The sequence below is a fragment of the Anopheles nili genome, chromosome 3 (genome assembly GCF_943737925.1).
Source record: "Anopheles nili chromosome 3, idAnoNiliSN_F5_01, whole genome shotgun sequence".
NCBI classification, from domain to species: Eukaryota; Metazoa; Arthropoda; class Insecta; order Diptera; family Culicidae; genus Anopheles; species Anopheles nili.
In genome coordinates this window covers 39,621,291-39,645,592 of record NC_071292.1, presented here as the reverse complement: position 1 = coordinate 39,645,592, position 24,302 = coordinate 39,621,291, and the positions used below count along the sequence as shown (strand labels likewise).

General features: G+C 44.5%; 1 protein-coding gene and 2 pseudogenes across 1 annotated transcript; 2 read left to right on the top strand and 1 right to left on the bottom strand.

The window, feature by feature from the left end:
- Positions 1 to 685: 685 nt before the first annotated feature.
- LOC128724274 (uncharacterized) lies at positions 686 to 4,980 on the top strand (annotated as a pseudogene).
- A 677-nt stretch (positions 4,981 to 5,657) lies between these two features.
- LOC128724273 (cytosol aminopeptidase-like) lies at positions 5,658 to 8,833 on the bottom strand (annotated as a pseudogene).
- Positions 8,834 to 20,764: 11,931 nt separating this feature from the next.
- LOC128724272 (dual specificity protein phosphatase 18-like) lies at positions 20,765 to 23,336 on the top strand (the record flags this gene model as incomplete). The annotated part of the gene is made up of 3 exons (XM_053818012.1): positions 20,765 to 21,187; positions 22,217 to 22,412; positions 23,182 to 23,336. Coding segments are annotated over 3 exons (774 nt in total), but the record flags the coding sequence as incomplete, so codon positions are not given.
- Between the last annotated feature and the right edge of the window lie 966 nt (positions 23,337 to 24,302).

The window sequence follows — 24,302 nt, the reverse complement described above, 5'->3', positions numbered from 1 at the left end:
GTGAGTTCCTGGGAGGAGTCGCGTTCAGCTCACCCTTCGTTTCAGTCGTGGTGTCCGCGTTGTCACTAATCGGAAGCACGTATTCCCCCAGATCACCGTGCTTGTTCACGATTGTCTGGTAGGAGAGTGGTTTATGCTGCTTCTTAGACGCCGGAGATTCAGAATCGGTGGTCAAGCTCAGCTTCAGTGATCCTCGATACGCACGTGATGAGATGACGTACTCATCGTAGATCAAAGAAGAGTTTAGCTCGTACTTCATATAGGGCCCAGTCAGTGGTGAGTCCGAATCGCTGTGTTTGTGTTGCTTCGACGGGCACCTACCCAAGTTGACAGCCACGCGGTTTTTCGGCTTGCGACTAGAACAAAACTAAGCTTGCTTTCGAGTCGAAAATCAAGCCGTAGTAACCGTTCGACTCGAGAAATTTACGGGTATAATATTGCGATCTCACTCTATCTACTGTCTACTTTATATTCCCCTGTCAGTCATCAGCATTCATCACCACTGTCACTCTATCTCTAGCTACCCCTCTCATCCACAACAGAAAATTCTCCGTCAAAACTATCGTTTCACTCTTTGCTCTCACTTCCACTCACTGCCTCTTCTATACTTCACCAAAAAGTGAGCTTACTCACCGTCCGATGCTATTGAGTGTCGCACGGCGTTTACTCTATCTCTTATTTGAACATGCACTGGACTCTCTGTTTTGAAACGATCAGCTGTGTGAGCTGGTTTTTGGTCTGTCGAGTTACTAAGAAAATCTCAATATTCAGATACATTTTCTACTGACACACAGCGATTCGAATTCACCACTGACTGGGCCCTATATGAAGTACGAGCTAAACTCTTCTTTGATCTACGATGAGTACGTCATCTCATCACGTGCGTTCCGAGGATCACTGAGGCTGAGCTTGACCTCCGATTCTGAATCTCCGGCGTCTAAGTAGCAGCATAAATCACTCTCCTACCAGACAATCGAGAACAAGCACGGTGATCTAGGGGATTACGTGCTTCCGATTAGTGACAACGCGGACACCACGACTGAAACGAAGGGTGAGCTGAACGCGACTCCTCCCAGGAACTCACAGCACCCGAACAGGACAAATTGGCGGAGACAAATATCTGTGAGCAGCTGGTCAATGACAACTTCCAGCTCATGCAAACGACTGCGTTTCACGATGACTCGAAAGGCATCATCACGGAAGCAATTAGCGTGCTGAAAGACCAATCGACACGGATCGTTACGAATCTGGACTGTTGGAACGGTAGCACATTCAAAGAGTACGCTGACGATGACCACCGGACTGTGAATCAGCTTGAACTGGAGAGCGTCGAACAGCTACTGGTAAGCGGGCAGTAAGAGATCGATGCACAGCTGGCACAGTTCGCGCTGCAGAACGCCCCACAGGACAAAATGCTGAAGCTGGATTCGCTACAGAAGTGGAGCAAGTGTATTCACCCGTCGGATGACTTCTTTCAGGCGCGCTACACGGAGCGGAATCTACGGGAGTGCTTCCAGCGTATTGCTGGTGCTAGCCTGTTGACGTGCTTCCCGAATGAAGTGCGTTATCGCGTGGGTGCGGTGTTGGAACGGAGTTCTTACTTTGCGGAGGAGGCTTGTCGGAGGCGCTTAGAGGTGTTGGCACAGGTGCGTCATCCGATGGTGGCTTCGCTGATAGCGGTGTCGTACGATTCGGCTTTCAAACAAGCCACATTACTGATGGAACTGTTCGATTTTACGATCTTCGATTTCATCCACAAGATGAATAAGCGTCTGTTGCTAATGCACGCCGTGACTGTTGTCCAGCGGAATGTTTCTGCCGTGGGCTACCTGCAGGAGTGTGGTTATGTCCTCTTGAACATCTCGAACAGTTGCATCCTAGTGAGACGCTATCCATACTCCGTCTCCGGCTAACGTCGTTCGAGCTGACCACTGATGCGGTCTCGGATGCGTTACAGTGTGCGATTGAACAACGCTACGGCAGCACGTCGTCGTCTCGGAACTCCATGACCTCAAAGCAGCATGATCAACCGTCGTTTGGTGACACTAACGGATACGACTGCCGGGCAAGCCGGTTCATACCGGTATGCAAAGAGTACCTGGACGAGTTCTCGTCGTTGTTCTACGTCGCTCCAGAGTTGCTCGTACCGAAGGCAACCTTTGTCTATCCGAGCAAAGGCGCCAACGTGTACTCGATCGTACTGCTGGTGTGGGAGATCCTACACAAATACGTCCCATTCGTGGTGTATTGCCGAGAGAACCAGAAGTACCACACATTTGTCGATCCACCGTCATCGATGTTCGAGAAGGAACGCATTGAACGCTTCCGGCAGATTTTTGAGGATGGCCCAAGGGATTTGAGTAACCGGAAGATGACCATGGGCAACGTTGTGGACCTGCTGGACTGCTTGCCGACCGAACCGGGTATGGAGATGAACGGCACGTACGACTGGCAGGCGGAGGACTATGAGGAGCGCATAAGTTCGACGGAGAGGCTGCTGACAAACGCCATGCACGACGTTCGGAAGCAAAGTACACACGTTGAGAAGACGGACAAAATCTACTTCCAGACGAAGGAGTTGGAGCTGATCGTGAACTCGCGATCGTTGGCAGACGTTCCGGTTGAAGATGAAGCCGATTCCCCATTAACTCCAAATCACTTCATTTTAGGAAGTTCAAACGGAAGCAAGCCACCGTTCGATGATTCCATCCAAATCACACGTAGGTCTTGGAAAGCAGCACAACGGTTCACGGATATATCCAGGAAGAGATGAGTGAACGAATACCTACCGACGCTGAAAAGAGGATCCAAGTGGTATCAGCCGACCAAGACGCTTGAAGCGGGGCACTTGGTATTGATTGCGGATGGAAACAACCCGAGAAACTGCTGGCCTAGGGGACGGATCGTCAAAGTGCGTCGTACGATCTACAACCAAGTGCAGCGCGTTACAGTACAGACGTCAGCGGTATGGTAGAAAAGCCAGCCGTAATCATTGCACGCTTGGACGTCGGCACAACGAAGGTAAACCACTAAAGCAGGTATACCAGTGGGGAGGATTTTGCTGCGCAACCGTGCCGACGGACCGCGTGAATGTACTTTTTATTAAGTACAGTGTTGACAGGAGCATAGGCAGACGTCCTGTCAAACGAAGCACTAAAGCGAATCACGAGGTTGGAATAAGGACAACGACCCGGCAATAACCGACGGCCATCGCGGGAACGACAGTATTTAAAGAGCGAGCTTGAGCGGGCTAGTTCTCTTTTAATTTCTCCGTTAAAGATAAACCGTGATTTTTAAACCTCTCTGTATAACAAGAGCGTTAGAGAAAATAAATTCTTGCGGTTACCGAAGAGCCGACAAGTTGCATCCGCTACAATGGTTCAAAACTCGTACTCACATTTCCTAGAACTGATTAAATATCGTTACAACTTACTATTGTAATCGATCCATTTGAAAATATATCACTTGTTTGACAGGGAATTAATCTTCGATTCAGCTGTATTGACCGGGACTATAACCATATCTAATTAATTATTACACACAAAACTGTCACTGATATTACAAAGTCTTACAGTCTTACACTAGCGGTCGCCTACTCGAACTGCTTCGATTGGCGGATCCCATGCCAAAGCGTGGCGGGTTAGAATTTTATACAAACTGTAACCCACGTATTCTACAGCGGCTAAGTACAATGAGATAATCTGTGAAGCTGTTTTATTATCGGGTTATTTTTTATACGCTTAACTTTTTATTCCAGTCTTACACTAGCGGTCGCCTACTCGAACTGCTGCGATTGGCTGGTCCTATGCCAAAGCGTGGCTAGGTTAGAATTTTATACAAACTGGAACCCACGTATTCTGCGGTTGCTGTCTGTGGACGAGGAAGCGAGTGTCTTGGTTACGATGACGTCGAAAAAATGGATATTTCTAAGGAAGCTATTCGTATAGCGGCTTCCAGAGTTTGCCAGGAGCTACAAAATCGAAAAAACGAGCCGTATCTCTGTAGATGACTTTGGCCATGCTGAATCGGCAGCCGAAGGTGCTCACATGAGGCTGTGGGTAAATCAGGAGCTGCGCAGCATAGAGCATTGGGCATTTGTGCCACAACTTCAGCTGTACTATGAACCATAGTTCCCGTGCGACTCGAATGGATAGCGAATTGGACTGGCGAAAGCTGAGGCACAAAATCTCGCCCGTCAACTATAAGAAACTCCATCGAACCTCATGACACTGTGGTGCGAACGTGGAGGTCAAAGGACGTGGATAGGCCGAAAATGAGGCGATGACGTCATTTCTAACGTTAGCCAAGGGATCCTGTGAACCTCCGATATTTCTGGAGCCGCTAGCCGAGGCATTGCTGCACTTAAACTCCCCGTGAACATTCGCGCTTTGATTCCGCTTTGCGAGAGCATGCTTGGTAGCAACGCCATGAAACCAGGCGACGTTATAACAGTCAAAAATGGAAAGAGCATTGAAATAGCGAAAACAAGCATCGAGGCTTCACTCGCGCTGATAGATGCGCTGCTATACGCGAAGCACTTTGGCCCGAAGTTCATCGTGGACGTTTCCACCATCTCTAAAGCCACCATGGAATCCTTTGGCAGAGTGTGTTGTGCTGTGTTCACTAACTCAGAGGAGCTTTGGGAACGCATGCAAAACGCCAGCATTCACACCGGTGATCGTGTTTGGCGCCTGGCGCTCTGAGATTATTTTACCCAGCAAATATGCTCAGCCGAGCACGTGGATGTACAGCTGTAAAGCTGCGGCTCTTCTGCGAGAGTTTCGTCCTTGTGGAAAGTGGATGCACATCGATGCGCTAAACGTGATGAAGACGAAAGGTAACGAATACCCGTACTTTCGTAGAGGCGTGACAGGACGACCAACACGCACGCTAATCGAATTTATCGCGCAGAGTGTCGTCCAGTGTGGAGATTATGGAAGCAGCGGAATCAAGAAGGAAAGTCAACAGATGCGGCAATAAGTTGGCTGTTGTACAAATTATGCTAGGAAGCAAATCAATTTGGTTTTCTCTAAGGATTGACGTGGTGTGGAGTCAATCTTTAGAGTAAGCCACATTTATTTGCTTCCTAGCATAATTTCTGGTTTAAACTGGGTTTAAACTTATTACAGCAGTTCAAATGTAGTTACTGCAGTTTGTCTTCGAACGAAACCAAAACAATCACTTGACACAACCTAAACAAAACAAAATGTAGAAAATCCGTTCCATACAAAGTTCTTTACAGTGTTTACAAATTTTCATTTCATGTAAAAATAAACTATTCACTCGCTGTGTAGTACAACCAAAATTACTACCTCCAAGATGTTCGCTCTGCGTTCTTGCGTGAAAATGTGTAAGAGTTATGCCTTTCCTATTCGGATGCTGGGATCATGGTTCATCTCACTGCCCATATCAGCATGTGGTGATGTTCGTTATGGACGTTGACCTGTGAACAACTCAGTAATAATTTCCCTGCTCCGTTCTGCAGGTCGCTGTTTGGTTGGTTCTCATTCCATTGTCTGTTTTTTTGCGATTCCGGATACACATCAAATGCTACAAAAGACCTGTCGCGATTTTGCTGACAATGAGCTGGTACCACGTCAATCCTTAGAGAAAACCAAATTGATTTGCTTCCTAGCATAATTTGTACAACAGCCAACTTATTGCCGCATCTGTTGACTTTCCTTCTTGATTCCGCTGCTTCCGCAATCTCCACACTGGACGACACTCTGCGCGATAAATTCGATTAGCGTGCGTGTTGGTCGTCCTGTCACGCCTCTACGAAAGTACGGGTATTCGGTACCTTTCGTCTTCATCACGTTTAGCGCATCGATGTGCATCCACTTTCCACAAGGACGAAACTCTCGCAGAAGAGCCGCAGCTTTACAGCTGTTGGCGCCTTCGCCCTGACCCATGTTTTGTACATCCACGTGCTCGGCTGAGCATATTTGCTGGGTAAAATAATCTCAGAGCGCCAGGCGCCAAACACGATCACCGGTGTGAATGCTGGCGTTTTGCATGCGTTCCCAAAGCTCCTCTGAGTTAGTGAACACAGCACAACACACTCTGCCAAAGGATTCCATGGTGGCTTTAGAGATGGTGGAAACGTCCACGATGAACTTCGGGCCAAAGTGCTTCGCGTATAGCAGCGCATCTATCAGCGCGAGTGAAGCTTCGTTGCTCGTTTTCACTATTCCAATGCTCTTTCCATTTTTGACTGTTATAACGTCGCCTGGTTTCATGGCGTTGCTACCAAGCATGCTCTCGCAAAGCGGAATCAAAGCGCGAATGTTCACGGGGAGTTTAAGTGCAGCAATGCCTCGGCTAGCGGCTCCAGAAATATTGGAGGTTCACAGGATCCCTTGGCTAACGTTAGAAATGACGTCATCGCCTCATTTTCGGCCTATCCACGTCCTTTGACCTCCACGTTCGCACCACAGTGTCATGAGGTTCGATGGAGTTTCTTATAGTTGACGGGCGAGATTTTGTGCCTCAGCTTTCGCCAGTCCAATTCGCTATCCATTCGAGTCGCACGGGAGCTCTGGTTCATAGTACAGCTGAAGTTGTGGCACAAATGCCCAATGGTCTATGCTGCGCAGCTCCTGATTTACCCACAGCCCCATGTGAGCCTTTTCGGCTGCCAGTATGGCAGATTCAGCATGGCCAAAGTCATCTACAGAGATACGGCTCGTTTCCAGATTTTGTAGCTCCTGGCAAACTCTGGAAGCCGCTATACGAATAGCTTCCTTAGAAATATCCATTTTTTCGACGTCATCGTAACCAAGACACTCGCTTCCTCGTCCACAGACAGCAACCGCAGAATACGTGGGTTACAGTTTGTATAAAATTCTAACCCGCCACGCTTTGGCATGGGATCCGCCAATCGAAGCAGTTCGAGTAGGCGACCGCTAGTGTAAGACTGTAAGACTTTGCAGTATCAGTGACATTTTTGTGTGTAATAATTAATTAGATATGGTTATAGTCCCGGTCAATACAGCTGAATCGAAGATCAATTCCCTGTCAAACAAGTGATATATTTTCAAATGGATCGATTACAATAGTAAGTTGTAACGATATTTAATCAGTTCTTGGAAATGTGAGTATGAGTTTTGAACCATTGTAGCGGATGCAACTTGTCGGCTCCTCGGTAACCGCAAGAATTTATTTTCTCTAACGCTCTTGTTATACAGAGAGGTTTAAAAATCACGGTTTATCTTTAACGGAGAAATTAAAAGAGAACTAGCCCGCTCAAGCTCGCTCTTTAAATACTGTCGTTCCCGCGATGGCCGTCGGTTATTGCCGGGTCGTTGTCCTTATTCCAACCTCGTGATTCGCTTTAGTGCTTCGTTTGACTGGACGTCTGCCTATGCTCCTGTCAACACTGTACTTAATAAAAAGTACATTCACGCGGTCCGTCGGCACGGTTGCGCAGCAAAATCCTCCCCACTGGTATACCTGCTTTAGTGGTTTACCTTCGTTGTGCCGACGTCCAAGCGTGCAATGATTACGGCTGGCTTTTCTACCATACCGCTGACGTCTGTACTGTAACGCGCTGCACTTGGTTGTAGATCGTACGACGCACTTTGACGATCCGTCCCCTAGGCCAGCAGTTTCTCGGGTTGTTTCCATCCGCAATCAATACCAAGTGCCCCGCTTCAAGCGTCTTGGTCGGCTGATACCACTTGGATCCTCTTTTCAGCGTCGGTAGGTATTCGTTCACTCATCTCTTCCAGGATATATCTGTGAACCGTTGTGCTGCTTTCCAAGACCTACGTGTGATTTGGATGGAATCATCGAACGGTGGCTTGCTTCCGTTTGAACTTCCTAAAATGAAGTGATTTGGAGTTAATGGGGAATCGGCTTCATCTTCAACCGGAACGTCTGCCAACGATCGCGAGTTCACGATCAGCTCCAACTCCTTCGTCTGGAAGTAGATTTTGTCCGTCTTCTCAACGTGTGTACTTTGCTTCCGAACGTCGTTCATGGCGTTTGTCAGCAGCCCCTCCGTCGAACTTATGCGCTCCTCATAGTCCTCCGCCAGCCAGTCGTACGTGCCGTTCATCTCCATACCCGGTTCGGTCGGCAAGCAGTCCAGCAGGTCCACAACGTTGCCCATGGTCATCTTCCGGTTACTCAAATCCCTTGGGCCATCCTCAAAAATCTGCCGGAAGCGTTCAATGCGTTCCTTCTCGAACATCGGTGACGGTGGATCGACAAATGTGTGGTACTTCTGGTTCTCTCGGCAATACACCACGAATGGGACGTATTTGTGTAGGATCTCCCACACCAGCAGTACGATCGAGTGCACGTCGATGCCTTTGATCGGATAGACAAAGGTTGCCTTTGGTACGAGCAGCTTTGGAGCGAAGTAGAAGAACGTCAAGAACTTCTCCAGGTATTCTTCGCAGTATGGTAGAAACCGGGTTGCCCGGTAACCGTATCCATTGATGTCACTAAATGACGGTTGGCCACCGGGTGGTCTGTAACGGTTCTCCCAGGTTTCCAACGATGACTTGCGGTATTTGTTACGCAGGAACTGCTCGTCGTTCTTGATCAACCGCGCATACGTAGTGATCTTCTGATCCGCTCGGCTATACACCACGAATGGAACGTATTCGTATAGAATCTCCCACACCAGCAGTACGATCGAATACACGTTGGCGCCTTTGCTCGGATAGACAAAGGTTGTCTTCGGTACGAGCAACTCTGGAGCGACGTAGAACAACGACGAGAACTCGTCCAGGTACTCTTTGCATACCGGTATGAACCGGCTTGCCCGGCAGTCGTATCCATTAGTGTCACCAAACGACGGTTGATCATGCTGCTTTGAGGTCATGGAGCTCCGAGACGACGACGTGCTGCCGTAGCGTTGTTCAATCGCACACTGTAACGCATCCGAGACCGCATCAGTGGTCAGCTCGAACGACGTTAGCCGGAGACGGAGTATGGATAGCGTCTCACTAGGATGCAACTGTTCGAGATGTTCAAGAGGACATAACCACACTCCTGCAGGTAGCCCACGGCAGAAACATTCCGCTGGACAACAGTCACGGCGTGCATCAGCAACAGGCGCTTATTCATCTTGTGGATGAAATCGAAGATCGTAAAATCGAACAGTTCCATCAGTAATGTGGCTTGTTTGAAAGCCGAATCGTACGACACCGCTATCAGCGAAGCCACCATCGGATGACGCACCTGTGCCAACACCTCCAAGCGCCTCCGACAAGCCTCCTCCGCAAAGTAAGAACTCCGTTCCAACACCGCACCCACGCGATAACGCACTTCATTCGGGAAGCACGTCAACAGGCTAGCACCAGCAATACGCTGGAAGCACTCCCGTAGATTCCGCTCCGTGTAGCGCGAGTTAAGTTTTTCTGCTTCTTACATCCGCCTTACAACCGTATCTCTTCGGATCTTTCAACAAACGAGATGTAATCTTTTGTGGTGTCAAATTGGATTTGTCTTTTATTATTGAATCTCCTGGCTGTATTTATATTGAAATAATCCTTCTAGTGTAAAATGGACTTCGTGGACCACCCGGTTCTGACTATTTCCTGAAGAATTGTTTATGAATTATTTGCTGATGAACTATTTCTTGATATTGTTTATATAAACATAAATTGATGGCTAACGAAACATCGGTGGTCCCTTCTTCTTATTAACGCAACATTGTCGGTTCTCGCACTGTTGCTAACATAAACATCGCAACATTGACGGTTCTCGCACTGTTGCTAACTAGTGCAATCTTTTTGTCGCATGATCTCCACTTACTAACTCTTTGTGGTGCGGTATAAAATTGCCCCTTTTTCGGCCGCTTTCCAGAAGGAATTTTGCAAAATCAATATGATCACGGGCGTCGACCATTCTCGGTGCAGATGCACTGAGCACTAGTTTATTTAGTTATTTGTAATAATATCAGGTTCTACGGATCAACATCTAAAAGAACCTCCATTAAATTTTGTACACAATTGCACCAACTGAACAATAAATTCTTTTTCATTTCTGGGGTACTACCGGCGAAATCCAACTGACTTCCATATCTATTATATGCTGCGCACATTGCAGTCAGTGAAGAACTTTCCGCGAAAGAACGATTTAAACGTGGTAACTTTAGAAGCTCCCTGCTACGTAAGGATCGCTCGGGAGCATATAGATGAATAGCTGGTAGTAGCTGTGGCGCTTCAATTTCACCCTTTAGTAATTTATGGATAAACAGAGCTTGCGGGACTTGGCGCCTAAAAAAGAGTGGCCGTAATCCTAGTAGCGAACAACGAACAAAATAGTCAGGTTTAGAGTTCATCCACGGAAGACTGCGTATAGCCATTTTACTGAACTTGCGTTGCACCGATTCCAATCTGCTACTCCATCTATCCGAATGGGGCGTCCAGGTGATTGAGTTATATTCCAGTAGAGATCGAACCAGAGCAGAGTACACAGCTTTCAAAAAAACTGGATCGTTGAAATCCTTGGCGTTACGCGAAATAAATCCTAACATTCGGTTAGCCTTGTCTATCACAGTTTCGTAGTGGTCATCAAACATAAGTTTAACGTCAAGTAAGGTGCCAAGGTCGCGAATAGTGTCATTCCGTGAAAGATGCTGACTATGAAGACAGTAGTCGAATACCAAGGCTGTCTTTTTACGTGTAAAGCTAATAGTACTACATTTCTCTATACATAGAATTAATATGTTCGTTGAGCACCAGGATGAGAATTTGTCAAGAGAATTTTGTAGTTTAGTACAGTCGTTATAACTATTAACCGCAGAGTATATTTTAATGTCGTCAGCATACATTAGAAACGTCTGTCCTGGGATTGCAAGAGGCAAGTCGTTAATAAATCAGACAAAGAGCAGCGGACCAAGGTTGCTATCCTGTGGGACACCAGAAGAGCTTGAGAATACCTTTGAGATAGTATTCCCCACTTTAACACTATAAAAACGTTGGTCAAGATAGGTTTGGAACCAAGTCACCACATTGCCACATAAGCCTAAATGCCTTAGTTTGTTTAGTAGCAAGGTATGATTCATAGAACCAAATGCGGCTTTGAAATCAGTATACACTGCGTCCAATTGACTACCAGAATCCAAACACGTGAAACACTCAGAGGTCAATTGAACCAGGTTTGTAGACACAGACCGCTTCGGGATAAACCCATGTTGAAAGTCAGATATGTAGCTTTTGCAGGAATTCATTAAAGCGTCATGGACAATTAACTCAAATAATTTTGCACTTGAGCTCAGGGAGGTTATGCCTCTATAGTTGTTAGCATTATTTCTAGATCAATTTTTGTGAATCGGTGTCATGTATGAGTACTTCCAAGTAGTTGGGAATTTACACTGACGAATGGACATTATAAGTAAGTTCGCCAACGGGATAGATAGAGCGTCTAAACATTTAGCTAATACACAAGTTGGTATACCATCAGGGCCAGGTTTGTACGAAGGTATAAGCCTCTTAGCAGCAGCTTTCATGCTTGAAGGTGTAACATTTACGTTGCGCCACGAGAACTCAAGAACGTTGTGTGGTACTGTGTCAAGAGCTCGTTTGATAATAGAATCATTGATAATATCCGTGGAGAAGACACTTTCGAATTTTTAAGCAAAAAGCTGGCAAATACCGCGTGGCGTACACGCTTGCTTATCGTTGAGGTATATGCTTGTTGGTAAAGTAGCCTGTTTACGTTTGCAATTTGCTAATCTTCAAAATGCTTTGGGATGCGCATACAGTTTTTGTTGCATTTTGTGTGTATATTTGGAGTATAATGTAAGATTCGTCCGCCTGTAACGGTTGGCTATAGTGTGGAAACTGGCCTCATCACTGTCCAGACCAGTTTTCTTAAATAGACGGTATGCTCTTTTTTTGGCAGATTTCAGCGACTTTAAAGATCGATTACACCATGCAGGATACATAATTCGAAATTGTTGTTTTGGGCAGCAGCTTGAAAATACACCGGACACATTGGAAATAAACAGATGAGTTGCCGCATCTATGTCAACGTTTGAGGTGCAGAATGATCAGTCTAAGGCCTGCAATAGCTTGGACATTTTAGTGTAGTTAGCTTTAGCGAAGTTGTATGTGTATGACGAATTTAGTATTGTTCTCTGGGTTGCACAGGGTGTATTAATATTGATTACAGCATTCAGACATGGATGGTAAGCATCTGGTAGTACCAGGTAATCCGCAGAAATGTTAATACAATAGCCAGCGTTCAGGATAACTTCATTAGCAAAAATAAGGTATAGAAATTTGCCGAACGGATTGGCATGATTTTGTATTTGGTAAAGTCCCAGGAAATTAAGCTCATCCAAAAGAGTAGCAAACGTCGGCGAAAGTTTTGAACGGGAGTGCTCAAGGACAGTGAAACCCTCATCTGTTGGCGACCAATGAAGCGCAGGTTGATTGAAGTCACCCAGTAACATAACAGCGTTGCGTGGTGATGGTTTAAAGCGATAGGACGAAGAGAGGAGTGAAACTCTCTTACTATGCTTTCGTTATCACTCATACCAGGGGGGAAGTAAACCGCGCTGATTAGTAGTGAGCAAGATTGCGTGCACACACGGACCCATAAGCTTTCGGTACACGAGTCAATTATTTTGAAGCATTCCGACGAGATGAGTTTAGATGAAACTGCGACGAGAACACCTCCACCTCTTTTTTTCGAACTATTGCGATTGCTACGATCAGTTCGATACACTTGAAAGCGATTATCAAACAGCTGCGACGAAAAAATCGGTTCAGCAAGCCAAGTTTCAGTGAGCACAATAATTTCATGGTCGCATACAGAAGTAGCAGTGAAGAAATCAGTTGTCTTAGTGCGCAATCCACGAACATTTTGGTAAAATATGGAGACATGGCTGGTATCCATGGATTATGAAGGTCAAGAGTGTTGGAGCTATTTTCGAATAAAATCGATCAAGAGTTGTTTGTGATGATTTAGATTGAGGGGTGATAAGGTGTACGGAGCTGCTAGTTGACGGACCGGGCTGTGTGAGTCGATATATTATCCAAAATTGTTCTTGTTTCTAGATGAAGATCTTGGAGATGTTCGGTGGTTATGTTTATCATTTTCATATGATTCCGGATTTCGATTCGATTTAACGGCAGTAATATTGGATTGCTCTGTTAATGGGTTAGGATCCGACGCCTCTAGAAGGCTACACAGGCTCTCCTTTCCAACTCCTATTCCGTCACGTCATCGACGTGCAGAGCGGTAACATTTATCATCGTATATCTAAGCTTGGGTAAACGGGCTGGTTCCAACCCCTTGGGCGGATGGTGGCGCATGGCTTAACAGGAGGAGGGTGGGCAGTGCGGGTAATCGGGCTGTCTGAACGTCGGGGGGACAGCCAGACGCTAAACTAAACTGTCCCGAGGCCCTCCAGAGGTACTGGGGGCTCGAGCGCGGGGCCAGTCACCCTGCCTCGAGTAAGAATACGACTACGGAAAGCAACAAGGAGAATTTTCCAACTGGACTCAATGGTAACCGACCCCTGCAACGCCCCCGGACAATGATAATGGGCTCATGGAACGTACGCACTCTGCACAGAGCCGGAGCCTTGAAGCAACTAGATGACGCCCTAGCCACACTGAACATGGACCTTGTAGCACTACAAGAAATACGATGGCCAGGGAATGGTGTGCTAAGCAAACGTGGTGAAAAACGATGCCATATGTACTACAGCTGCCACGACCGCCACCATATGCTCGGAACAGGTTTCGCCGTAGGTGCGCGGCTAAAATCCGAGGTCATCGACTTCAAGGCTGTAAATGATTGGCTATGCACCCTGCGCATTCTTCAACATTAGCCTCATAAACGTTCACGCCCCTACCGAAGATAAAGACGAAGAGGAGAAGGACCTTTTCTACGGCCGCCTCGTGAAAATCGTTGATAAGTGCCCTAAGCAGGACTTAAAAATCATCTTGGGGGACTTCAATGCAAAAGTCGGTTAGGAGCCAATGTACCGCCAAAACATTGGTGATCACAGTCTACATTAGCACAATAATGACAATGGTAATAAATTGGTCCAACTTGCAGCAGCAACTAATCTGGTTGTGGGAAGTACCAAGTTTGCGCGTCGGGACATCCACAAAGTTACTAGGGTGTCCCCAGATGGAGCCACCTCTAACCAGATCGACCACGTGCTGATAAGCCGCCGAAGACAGTCGATCCTGTTAAACGTCAGAACCTATAGAGAAGCCAACATCGATTCCGATCACTATCTGGTTGGCTTAGTGATACGTTGCAGAATCGCCCGTGCCCGTGCCAAAGGGGATGAGGGAAAAATGCAGGCCCGGCTCAACACGGACTCCCTAAAGGACGCTAAAGTCAAACAGGCATTCGAATCCGCTTTAGGTGAGTCTCTATTACCAGCAACTCCATACGACACTTAGAGCGAACGGTGGAGCACTCTAAAAAAAAGATATTGAACTGTGCAAAATCCACACTGCTACCACGTCGGGGCAACACCAAATCTGGCTGGTTTGACGACGTATGTAGACTTGTGACGGAATGTAAGAACTGCGCATACCGAGCAATGCAGCAGCGGCATAGAACGCGGGCATGCGCAGAGAATTACATACGGCTCAGACAAGAAGAAAAAAGAGTACACCGCACCAAGAAACATCAGTGGGAAGAACAACGAGTGCAGGAGCTCCAAGGAATCAGAGTGCGATACGGCCCAGGAAAAGTTTTACCAAGAGATAGCAGGTCATCGAAAAACCTTTATACCTAAGGTGACCTGTTGTCGAAATAAGGATGGAAATCTGGTCAGCTACCAGCCAGAGGTCCTCTTGCGATGGGCTCAGTATTTTGATGAATTGCTAAATGATCAGTTCAACGAACAGCTAGAGGCTTCACTAGCGGATAATATCATGCATGGACGAAACCCGAAAAGCAATCCGTCGGTTGAAGAATAATAAAGCACCCGGCACCAACGGAATATCAGCCGAACTGATCAAAAACGGAGGTGCTTGTGATTGGAATCTTGGTATCATCTATCCCATATACAAGAAAGGAGACAGACTACAGTGCAGCAATTACAGGGGTATTACGGTGTTGAATACCGCCTATAAGATCTTCTCCTTAGTCTTGCAAGAGAGACTTGTCCCATTCGTAGAAGAGATAGTGGGAAACTATCAGAGGGGATTCCGAAAAGGAAAATCAACCGCTGACCAGATCTTCACCATGCGGCAGATCTTGGAGAAGATGGCGGAGCAACAGCTCCAATCTTTCCATCTCTTCATAGACTTCAAAGCCGCATACGACAGCATAGCCAGGGTAAAACTTTACGACGCAATGAGTTCTTTTGGAATCCCGGCCAAGCTTACCAGGCTTGTTAAAATGACCATGACCAACGTCACATGCCAGGTGATGGTGGATGGAAAACTCTCAAGGCCCTTTGCTACCACCAAGGGTCTGCGCCAGGGCGATGGGCTTGCCTGTCTCCTTTTCAACCTGGCGCTAGAGAGGGCCATCCGAGACTCAGGAGTGGAAACCTCGGGGACCATCTTCTACAAGTCAATCCAGATTCTGGCATACGCTGATGACATAGACATCATTGGTTTGCGGCTCTCCTATGTAGCAGAGGCTTACAAACGGATTGAGCAGGCGGCTGAGAACCTCGGTTTGGAGATTAACGAGGCAAAAACCAAAATGATGGTGGCACCGTCAGCGGCCCTGCTAACAAATACTAATGCGAGTCTACGCAGGGGTGACGTACAGATAGGTGAGCGAACCTTTGAAGTCGTCCAAAACTTCACCTATCTTGGGTCAAAAGTCAGCACCAACAGTAGCATAGAAGTTGAATTACGCGCAAGGGTGCTGGCAGCCAACCGGTCATACTACAGCCTGAGGAAACTTCTCCACTCAAAATACCTGTCGCGACGGCTGAAGCTGGAACTATATAAAACACTCATAGTTCCAGTACTCACATACGCCTCTGAGACATGGACCATGTCCAAAACTGACGAAACCCTCTTAGCCGCGTTCGAGAGGAAGATGCTCAGAAGGATTTTTGGCCCCGTATGTGTGGAAGGACAATGGAGGAACCGATACAACGACGAGCTCTACGAACTGTACGATAGCCTCACTGTCGTGCAACGAATTAGACTCGCCAGGCTCCGGTGGGCCGGTCATGTCATTAGAATGGCACCGGACGACTCAGCCCGTAAAGTCCTTTTAGGCTGCCCACATGGACAGAGGATTCGTGGTAGGCCCAAACTGAGATGGAGTGATGGCGTGGATGCGTCAGTAAAAAAGGCCGGGATCAACGATTGGCAGACGACGGCGCTCGACCGCGAGCGGTTCCGGTTTCTCCTGGAGCAGGCCAAGACCGCCAAGCGGTTGTAGCGCCTGATAAGTAAGTAAGTAAGTATTCCTATTCGTGCTAAAGTTATGCAGTCTGTGATTTGTTCCATTTTTTGTGCAAGAAAAATCAAGTGAAATAACATATTAATCAAATGCATTTTTGTTGATCCTGACAAAAAAATAGATAATGCCTCGTTTGTTTTATTTACGGCTTCTTCTACTTGTAAACGTAGCAAACTATTTATCCTTATCTGTTCATTGTTGATTTCTATTAATTTATTCATGGTCTGATTGATAATTTTCAAATCTTCTGCATCTGGTGTTCCTGCTATATATTTCCAGATTGTCCCAATGATGTCCCATCTTTTATATCTTCTTATCTGTTCAATACCTTTAAAATGTGCGTCTAATTCCTTTAGCCTGATTTTAATCAGTTCGGCTGCATCGACACCGTCAGTGCAAAGAATTAAATTTGAATTAATTTCTGAGACTTGTTATTTGATACTTTGTACGTCTAAGTGATGGATATAATATTTGTAAATTGTTCTAATTCTTGCCAAGCCTTGATTGAATATTAGTATGGGTTGAGTTCGTACTGATAGTTCCATCCGTCATCGTGATACTGATAGTTCCATTCGTCAATGTTAGTTTAAAGTACAGGTGTGACAAAAATCTGAAACAAAATTATAATTTTCGAATTTTTAAGTCATTTTTATGTATTCTGCGTCCGTCATTAGTGGTTACAGTACTGTTGTTATTTTGACTGATTTTAATTTTTTGATATTTCTTTACATGTTTTGTTCTTCTTCTTGTTCGTTCATAGGCTTCTTGATTTGGTTCGATGGTTCACAAATTTTCTTTTTTATTAGTTTGTTCTAATGCATGTTTTTGTTTAAGATTTTTGCGTATTTGTCTGACTATGTCAGGTGTACGTGTTGATGGTATTATTACTTCAAATGGTGTAAATTTAGTTGTGGAGTGGATTGATGAATTATATTTTTGTGATGCAATTTGAATCAAGTCTATTACAGAAAGATTTGGATTTTCTATCTTGGTAATTCTATACAACTCAAGAATTGTTGAATGGAATCCCTCCACTGTACCATACATTTCACTTCTGCCAGTTGCTGTGATGTATGGAGTTATATTGTGTGCATCAAAAAACATTTGAAATTTTCCAGATAAAAATGCTTTTCTCCATTCATGGCCAAAATTTCTGGGGGTTTATATTTTAATAGAACTTGTTTTAGAGCTGGCAATATATCTACGGCCGATCTGGACTAAATAATAGCAATTTGGGCAAATTTTGAAAATTTATCGAATATGTAACAAAGGAATATTTTTCTAGAAATAGTATATCAATATGACCGATTTCAAATGGAGCGTCGGAAATTGGTGTCTCTTAAACTGAAAATTCTATCGGGTTCCGATCACATTTACATTCATTACAAATTTGGCATTTTTTTATAAATTGTTTTATTAGTTGAATTTGTTTAGGAAAGAAATATTTTAATAAATATTTTTTATTTATTTTCTTCCGCACCACGATGTGCTTTATAGTGCTCTTCTTTTATAATATTTAACTGTTCATCTTCTTTTTGAACATATTCTAACAGTTTTTGAGAATATTTGAATTTTAATGCTTTAAAATTACTGAAATGTTTTTTAAAGACTTCTTGTAATTTTTCCATAACAGATTCGGTTGTGTATAAGCCATTGATGCCAACTTTGTTGAAGTATGTGTTAAGCACTTGTAATAATGTTTTTCCGTTAATTTCCTTCAAGTAAACTGTATATCTTGAAACTCCACGGAAAGGCATTTCATAGAGTGGAATTTGGGAACCTTCTTTGATTACTACTTGATGATTGAAAACATTCACTGGTGATTCTGTACAAGGTATATAGAAATCATCGCTGTTTTCAGCTGAATGTTGAGTAGCAGTCATTGAGCACGTAATTCTGCTAAGAGCATCTGCCACTACATTTGTTTTTTCAGGTTTATACAACACTTCATAGTCATGCTCTTCCAAGTAAGCTTTCCATCTTTTCAATTTAGCATTTGTGTTTTTTGGTGATAACGCAAAAGTTAAAGGTTGGTGGTCAGTTAATATTTTAAACTTTGCACCGTACAAATAATTCCTAAAGGTTTGTAATGCCCAAAAAATTGCAAGCATCTCTTTTTCCGGCGTTGAGTACTTTTCTTCTGTGATTGTTAAAGTTCTTCAAGCAAAATGAATAGGTTGATCTTTTCCTAATTTTCTTTGCGATAGCACTGCTCCAATTGCAAAATTTGATGCGTCTGTTGTCAAAATAAAAGGTTGCTTAAAATCAGGATAAATCAACACATCTTCAGAAGTTAATTTTTTTTCATTTTCTCAAAACATTCTTTTTCATTAAATCCAAATTTTACTTTTTTAGTAGAAGAGAGAGACTTTGATGATTCCTCCCTTCTTAAAAGATTTGTCAAGGGTTTAGCAATTTTAGCAAAGTCTTTGACAAATCGTCTATAATATCCCATTAGACCTAAGAAAGCCCGAAGATCTTTCAATTTTTTAGGTTCTGGACAATTATCTATTGTTTCAATTTTTTTGATGTTTGGTTTTTTTCCTTCTGACGAAATAATGTATCCTAAAATTCTACTTCTGACCGTAAAAACTCGGATATATCCAATTGCACTTTAAATCCTACTTTGTTTAGTGTTAGTAAAATTGTATTCAAATGACATAAGTGTTCGATAAAAATTTTTTCAAAGACAATGACGTCATCAATATAAACGTAACATTTTTTCCCATATCATCTATTGCTCCCATATCATCTATTGGATCTAGCTCTTGGATATGGATAAATCTTTTGATGAATGGGAATATCGTTAGCTGTGTTAATGCTGCATTCAATGTTAGTTCCATATGTTAGTTTAGTATCGGGTTTATAAAAGACATTGTTATTTTTCTTTAAAACTACATTTAATTTGTCAATTATTTCTTTTGAAAGATGAGCTGTTCTAAAGGTAAGATTGTTATCTAAATTTTGTGATGTGTGTTTTTATTATCGTGCCCGTCTATTAGGTTATTAAAAATGGTTTTACTTCGGCAGAAGGTTTTGATCGTCCAGGCGATCGTTGGAAATCTAGAAGAGTTTTCCCATACTGGAATGTTGGAGACTTTGAGGCCTTACCTTGGGTAGGGGGACACTCAAAGCTCTTGAATAGAAACACGAAGCGTTTGGTTTGCTTATCGGACTGCGTCTCCTCGTCCAGCTCAAAATCGACTTTATTTATACTCAAACATTGTTTTGGATTTTGCAGCTTATTTAATAACATGGTTGACTTTGTATCATAATAAACATAAATGTTTTGTAAGGCGATTCCGTTGCGGTCGCGATGACCCCTTTATTGCTTTGCGCGAAGAAACGCTTACTCGGCTATCTGTTCGGGTGGCTACCTTGTTCATGCGGATATATTGTTTTCCTTGAGTCGGTTAGTGTGCCACTTTTCATTAGTGCATTGATCATCTATTTTGTGCATTCTTTACTTGACTGTGGGAAACAGTGCGAAATGGTTCAGGTTGAATGTACTTCAGTAGTGTATCAGTCTTCATTAGAATAAGGTGTTTTGCAGGCATGCTACAGGGTTTTTTCCACTATTATCCGTTCGGTGAGCTCTAACAAAACAATGCTATCAAATGTGGCATCGAAATAAAGAAACACCGGGTTTCCTTCTGTACGAAAGTAAAATTTCACTTTCCCCTTGAAAAAAAATAAACAAACATTAGCAAAAATATTGCTTTCCCGAGTTGTGGTGCCATACGACAGTACATCTATTTCAGGTTCTTCTGCGAGCTATGGATGAACGTTTAACAGATCAAAATCCACCAATTTATTACAATGAGCCTCTTTCGATTTTCCCAACACTCCAACTTTTATCATTGTTTTATCGATTTGGAACAACTTCTTCCTGTGTGCAGTAAAGTTAAATAGATAAATGACGCGTCGTACGCAGAAAATGTAGCACTCGCCTTACGTCCACGTTGGAAAATGTAAAACTTTCGAATGGTTTCATTTTGTAAAATAATCCTCGTATGCTTCTTTGTTGTTGAGGTTTTATCACACTACGATACTGGATTCCCCAGCTTCATGGGGATTCCTGTATGGCACCGTAAATAGCAATAATATTCAGTTGCGAGTCAATATTTGTTTATCATCCTTGACCGTCAAAGTGTCAAAAAATATTTTCATATTATACAATGCTCGTCATAGCATGCCATGCTCATCTATCTCTAAAGTAAATAAGGAAGAGAGAACGAAGAGTAGGCACCATTCATTTTGTGTCTGTTGCGAACGATATACGTTGCAATATTTTAAAATGTATTCAGATGTACGGAGATTTTCAAGGCTCCAAAAACTCCTTGATTATAGTGACAAAGACTTCGTGGAAATTATCCCACAGAAGGATGTATTTTCACAAATAGTCGAAAACCTCTACCTCTGCGGTGGAGGTGCCAATGTTGACGTGTTGCAAAAAAAGGGAATAACATTGATAATCAATGTTACAACCGAAGCCGAGTTAGACGATACTGAACTCCCTGCGGAAAACACACGGTATCTAAGGATCCCGGAACTAAATAGGCATGAGACAAATCTGGAACCCTACTTCCATAAAGTAGCCGACATGATCCATCAGGAACGCAAGGCCGGTGGCGCTGCTCTAGTTCATTGCGTAGCAGGAATGAGCCGTTCAGTGACATTGTGCCTGGCGTACCTGATGAAGTACGGCCAGCTAAGCCTAAGGGACGCGTACGATCGCGTCAAGACCGTGCGGGCTCAGGTTGAACCCAACGAGTCTTTTATGTTACAGTTGCTCGGGTTCCAACATAAATTGTTCGGCGATCGATCCACATTCATGGATCTGCCGAACTATTGCGGTTTGGACTATATTTTGATGGACATCCGGAATTCCCGGAAAAACATCGCGCGTCGCTAGATCGGCATTCTTAATTAAATGCTAGATCTGGGGATGGGGTTGGGTGGCTGGTGGGAATGTGGGGATGTGGTTGGGTGGTTGGTGGGAATGGCTGGTGGGAATGACACCGACTGGCAATCCGACAGAGCAAGATGCGGGAAGGAACTATCATCGAGCTTGGCTCTGACAGGTCAATCTCTGTCGCAGGCCCCAAGGGACCCAACAACCTTGTGAGCCTCTTGTTGACCCTGATTAATCTACGGGGTAACAATCTAGAGGCAATCAAGTATGGCTTAGAAGGTAGAACTAAGACCACCTTTGAGGCTGTCATTTCAGCTTTGGACCTGAAGTCTTAGGTGATCACCCAAAGAAAGCCAAAGAGCTGAGAGACACTAACTCTGTCTCGGATTTCATTCATTCATTATCGATAGCGAGGAACAACCGATTTGACCGGAAGATCATTGACCTGCCTAATATTGGTGTGGAAGCCAGAGAGCTGAGACGGTGCTTTCAGCATCCAGTTTGTACCAGCACCCTAACTGCGGCGATAGTAGAGTAGATTCACCATCAAGTTCACAAGTGATCACGAAATAATGGAAAGTGAGTCCTTTGCCACAGTCTTTAGCCACTTCCCGTCCACGATCCCGTCAACTCCCTTTTTGGTTGATGGACAAAAGCATCCTGCAGAGCAGCCAAACCTACAGTCGGTGCCAAGGAGCGATGCTCCTTAGAACAGAAATTCGGAACGGAGACAGGTAAGTAAACTAGGTAGGCAGAATAATTGTTAGTGTAACTTTAGTACGTGCACACTAATGAACAAAGAAACAGGTTACGTGTGTATATGTTGTAACATATAAAGTTATTTTACAGATGCAAGTGGTTTTGGGAAAAACGTGGTTGCCAGATCGCTGAAAAATCCGTACGTTTACAGTCATTTTTCGAAAACATCCGAAACAGGGAATGATTTTGCTCTACATGTGGCGAAACGGAATTGGGGCTAAAACTGCAGCAAAAGAAGCAAAAGTGAACTCCCGCACAGTGTTGAAGCACTTCGGCGAAATTCGCATGCAGTTGCTGATGGAGATTAACAATGATTCACCGATTGGAGGACCTGGTCTGACAGTCGAGATAGACGAGACCAAAATCTCGACACGTAAGTACAACCGGGGCCGCATGAATGCCTTCCCCAATGAGTGGTTGGTGGAAGGCATTTGTCGGGAAACAAAGGAGATATTTCTATGGCTCGTAGAGCGCAGAAATACCGAAATTTTAACCGGCATAATCAACGAACATGTTCGTATCGGCTTCAAAATTGTAACCGATTGTTGGCGTGGTTACAATCATCTGAAACAGCACGGATACGGACATGTCGCTGTTAACCACTCAACTAACTTCGTGAATCCTTCTGATTCACTTATTCATACCCAAAATGTAGAAAAACTTTGGTGGTGGCTCAAAAATTCCTTCTCCTCCTCTGCTGGTACGCTACAGCAGAGCGATGACGCCGCCTTCGCCGTCCACCGTGGCGCGGAGAGAAGAAGCAGCTAGGCAACGGCGGAATGAGCGGCAACGAGCGTACCGCAGACAGCTGCAGGCTCGTCGGTTGGCACACGGGTCCCCAGCATCGCTGACGGCATGCCAACAAGCGGCGGCTAGCGCAGCGGAATTCACCGGGCGCTGATAATGGCGTCTGGTGAAGGCAAAGAAAGAAAGAAGAGAACGCTCTGAAAAGAAACTTAATGGAAAAAAAGAGAGTGCGCCGGAGCATTGAGCCCCTTTCGAATTTATTTTGTGATGACTTGCGTTTTTCAAATAGAATTTACCTTGAAGCAATAATTACTCGCGGGGAACGAGCTTCTTGGATAGTGAAGGATTTATTTATATGTTATATGTTAATAAACCCGATTATATTACAAAAAAAGAGCAGAGGCTCGCGCCCACCGCGGTCCGCGAGCTGAGTGTAGGAGCACCGGATAAGGTCTCCTCCAAGGTGTTTATGGTGTCCTTCTCGAAGGGCACCACAACGCTTGAACAAGAGCGTGGGATCACGCACTTGAACTATATCCGTGTCTGGTAAAAGAAATACTCCCCCAGAAGAGGCGATTGCAGTTAAATTCGCTTCAGGAGCATTTGTCACCAGCCCCAACAAATCTATTTTATGTGAGAGTGGACTCCTGCCGATTCAACATCTGGTCACCAAAAGACTAGTAGCCGCGGCCTGCCGAATAAGAGAAAAAGGCGAAGCTGGAAACACAATAGTAAACAGAGCCAACAAAGGTCTTGAAAAACTCACCCAAAAACAACTTCCTGACATATCAAAACTCATCCGCAACACCTCCCGTCCATGGGACCTACCGCCGATCCAAATAAACTGGCATTTCAGAGACAGTTTCAACAAACAACGAAAGATTGAAACCAACACTCTCTTCACTGAAATGCGACAAACATACTACAAACACCACCACCACATTTACACAGATGGTTCTAGCCACAACAACACAGCGGGCTGTGGAATTTATTCCAAATACGACAAAATCTCCATCAAACTGCCAGAACATACATCATCCTTTTCTGCCGAAGCAATAGCCATCATCATTGCAATAGAAGACTGCCTACGTTCCGACAAACCATCTGTCATATTTACTGATAGTGCCAGCGTTCTCTCTGCCTTAGAACACGGCAACTCCAGAGACGCTAACATCCAAAAACTCGAACAGCTTGCACAGGAATCCACAGTGTCCTTATTTTGGATTCCGAGCCATGCAAACATTCGAGGGAACGATAAAGCAGACCTTTTAGCCACTAAAGGTAGAAATAAAACCCATATAAACCACGACCCAATAACCCGGAAAGATATTCAAATTTCAACCAATCAAGCAATAGCCAAAAGCTGGGAATCCACCTGGTTCAACCTACAACAACCACTACTAAGAATAATCAAAACTACAACAGCACCCTGGCCTGATTATCCTAACAGCAATGACCAAAAAACTCTGTCCCGCCTTCGCATCGGCCACACACGGCTCACTCACACACATATACT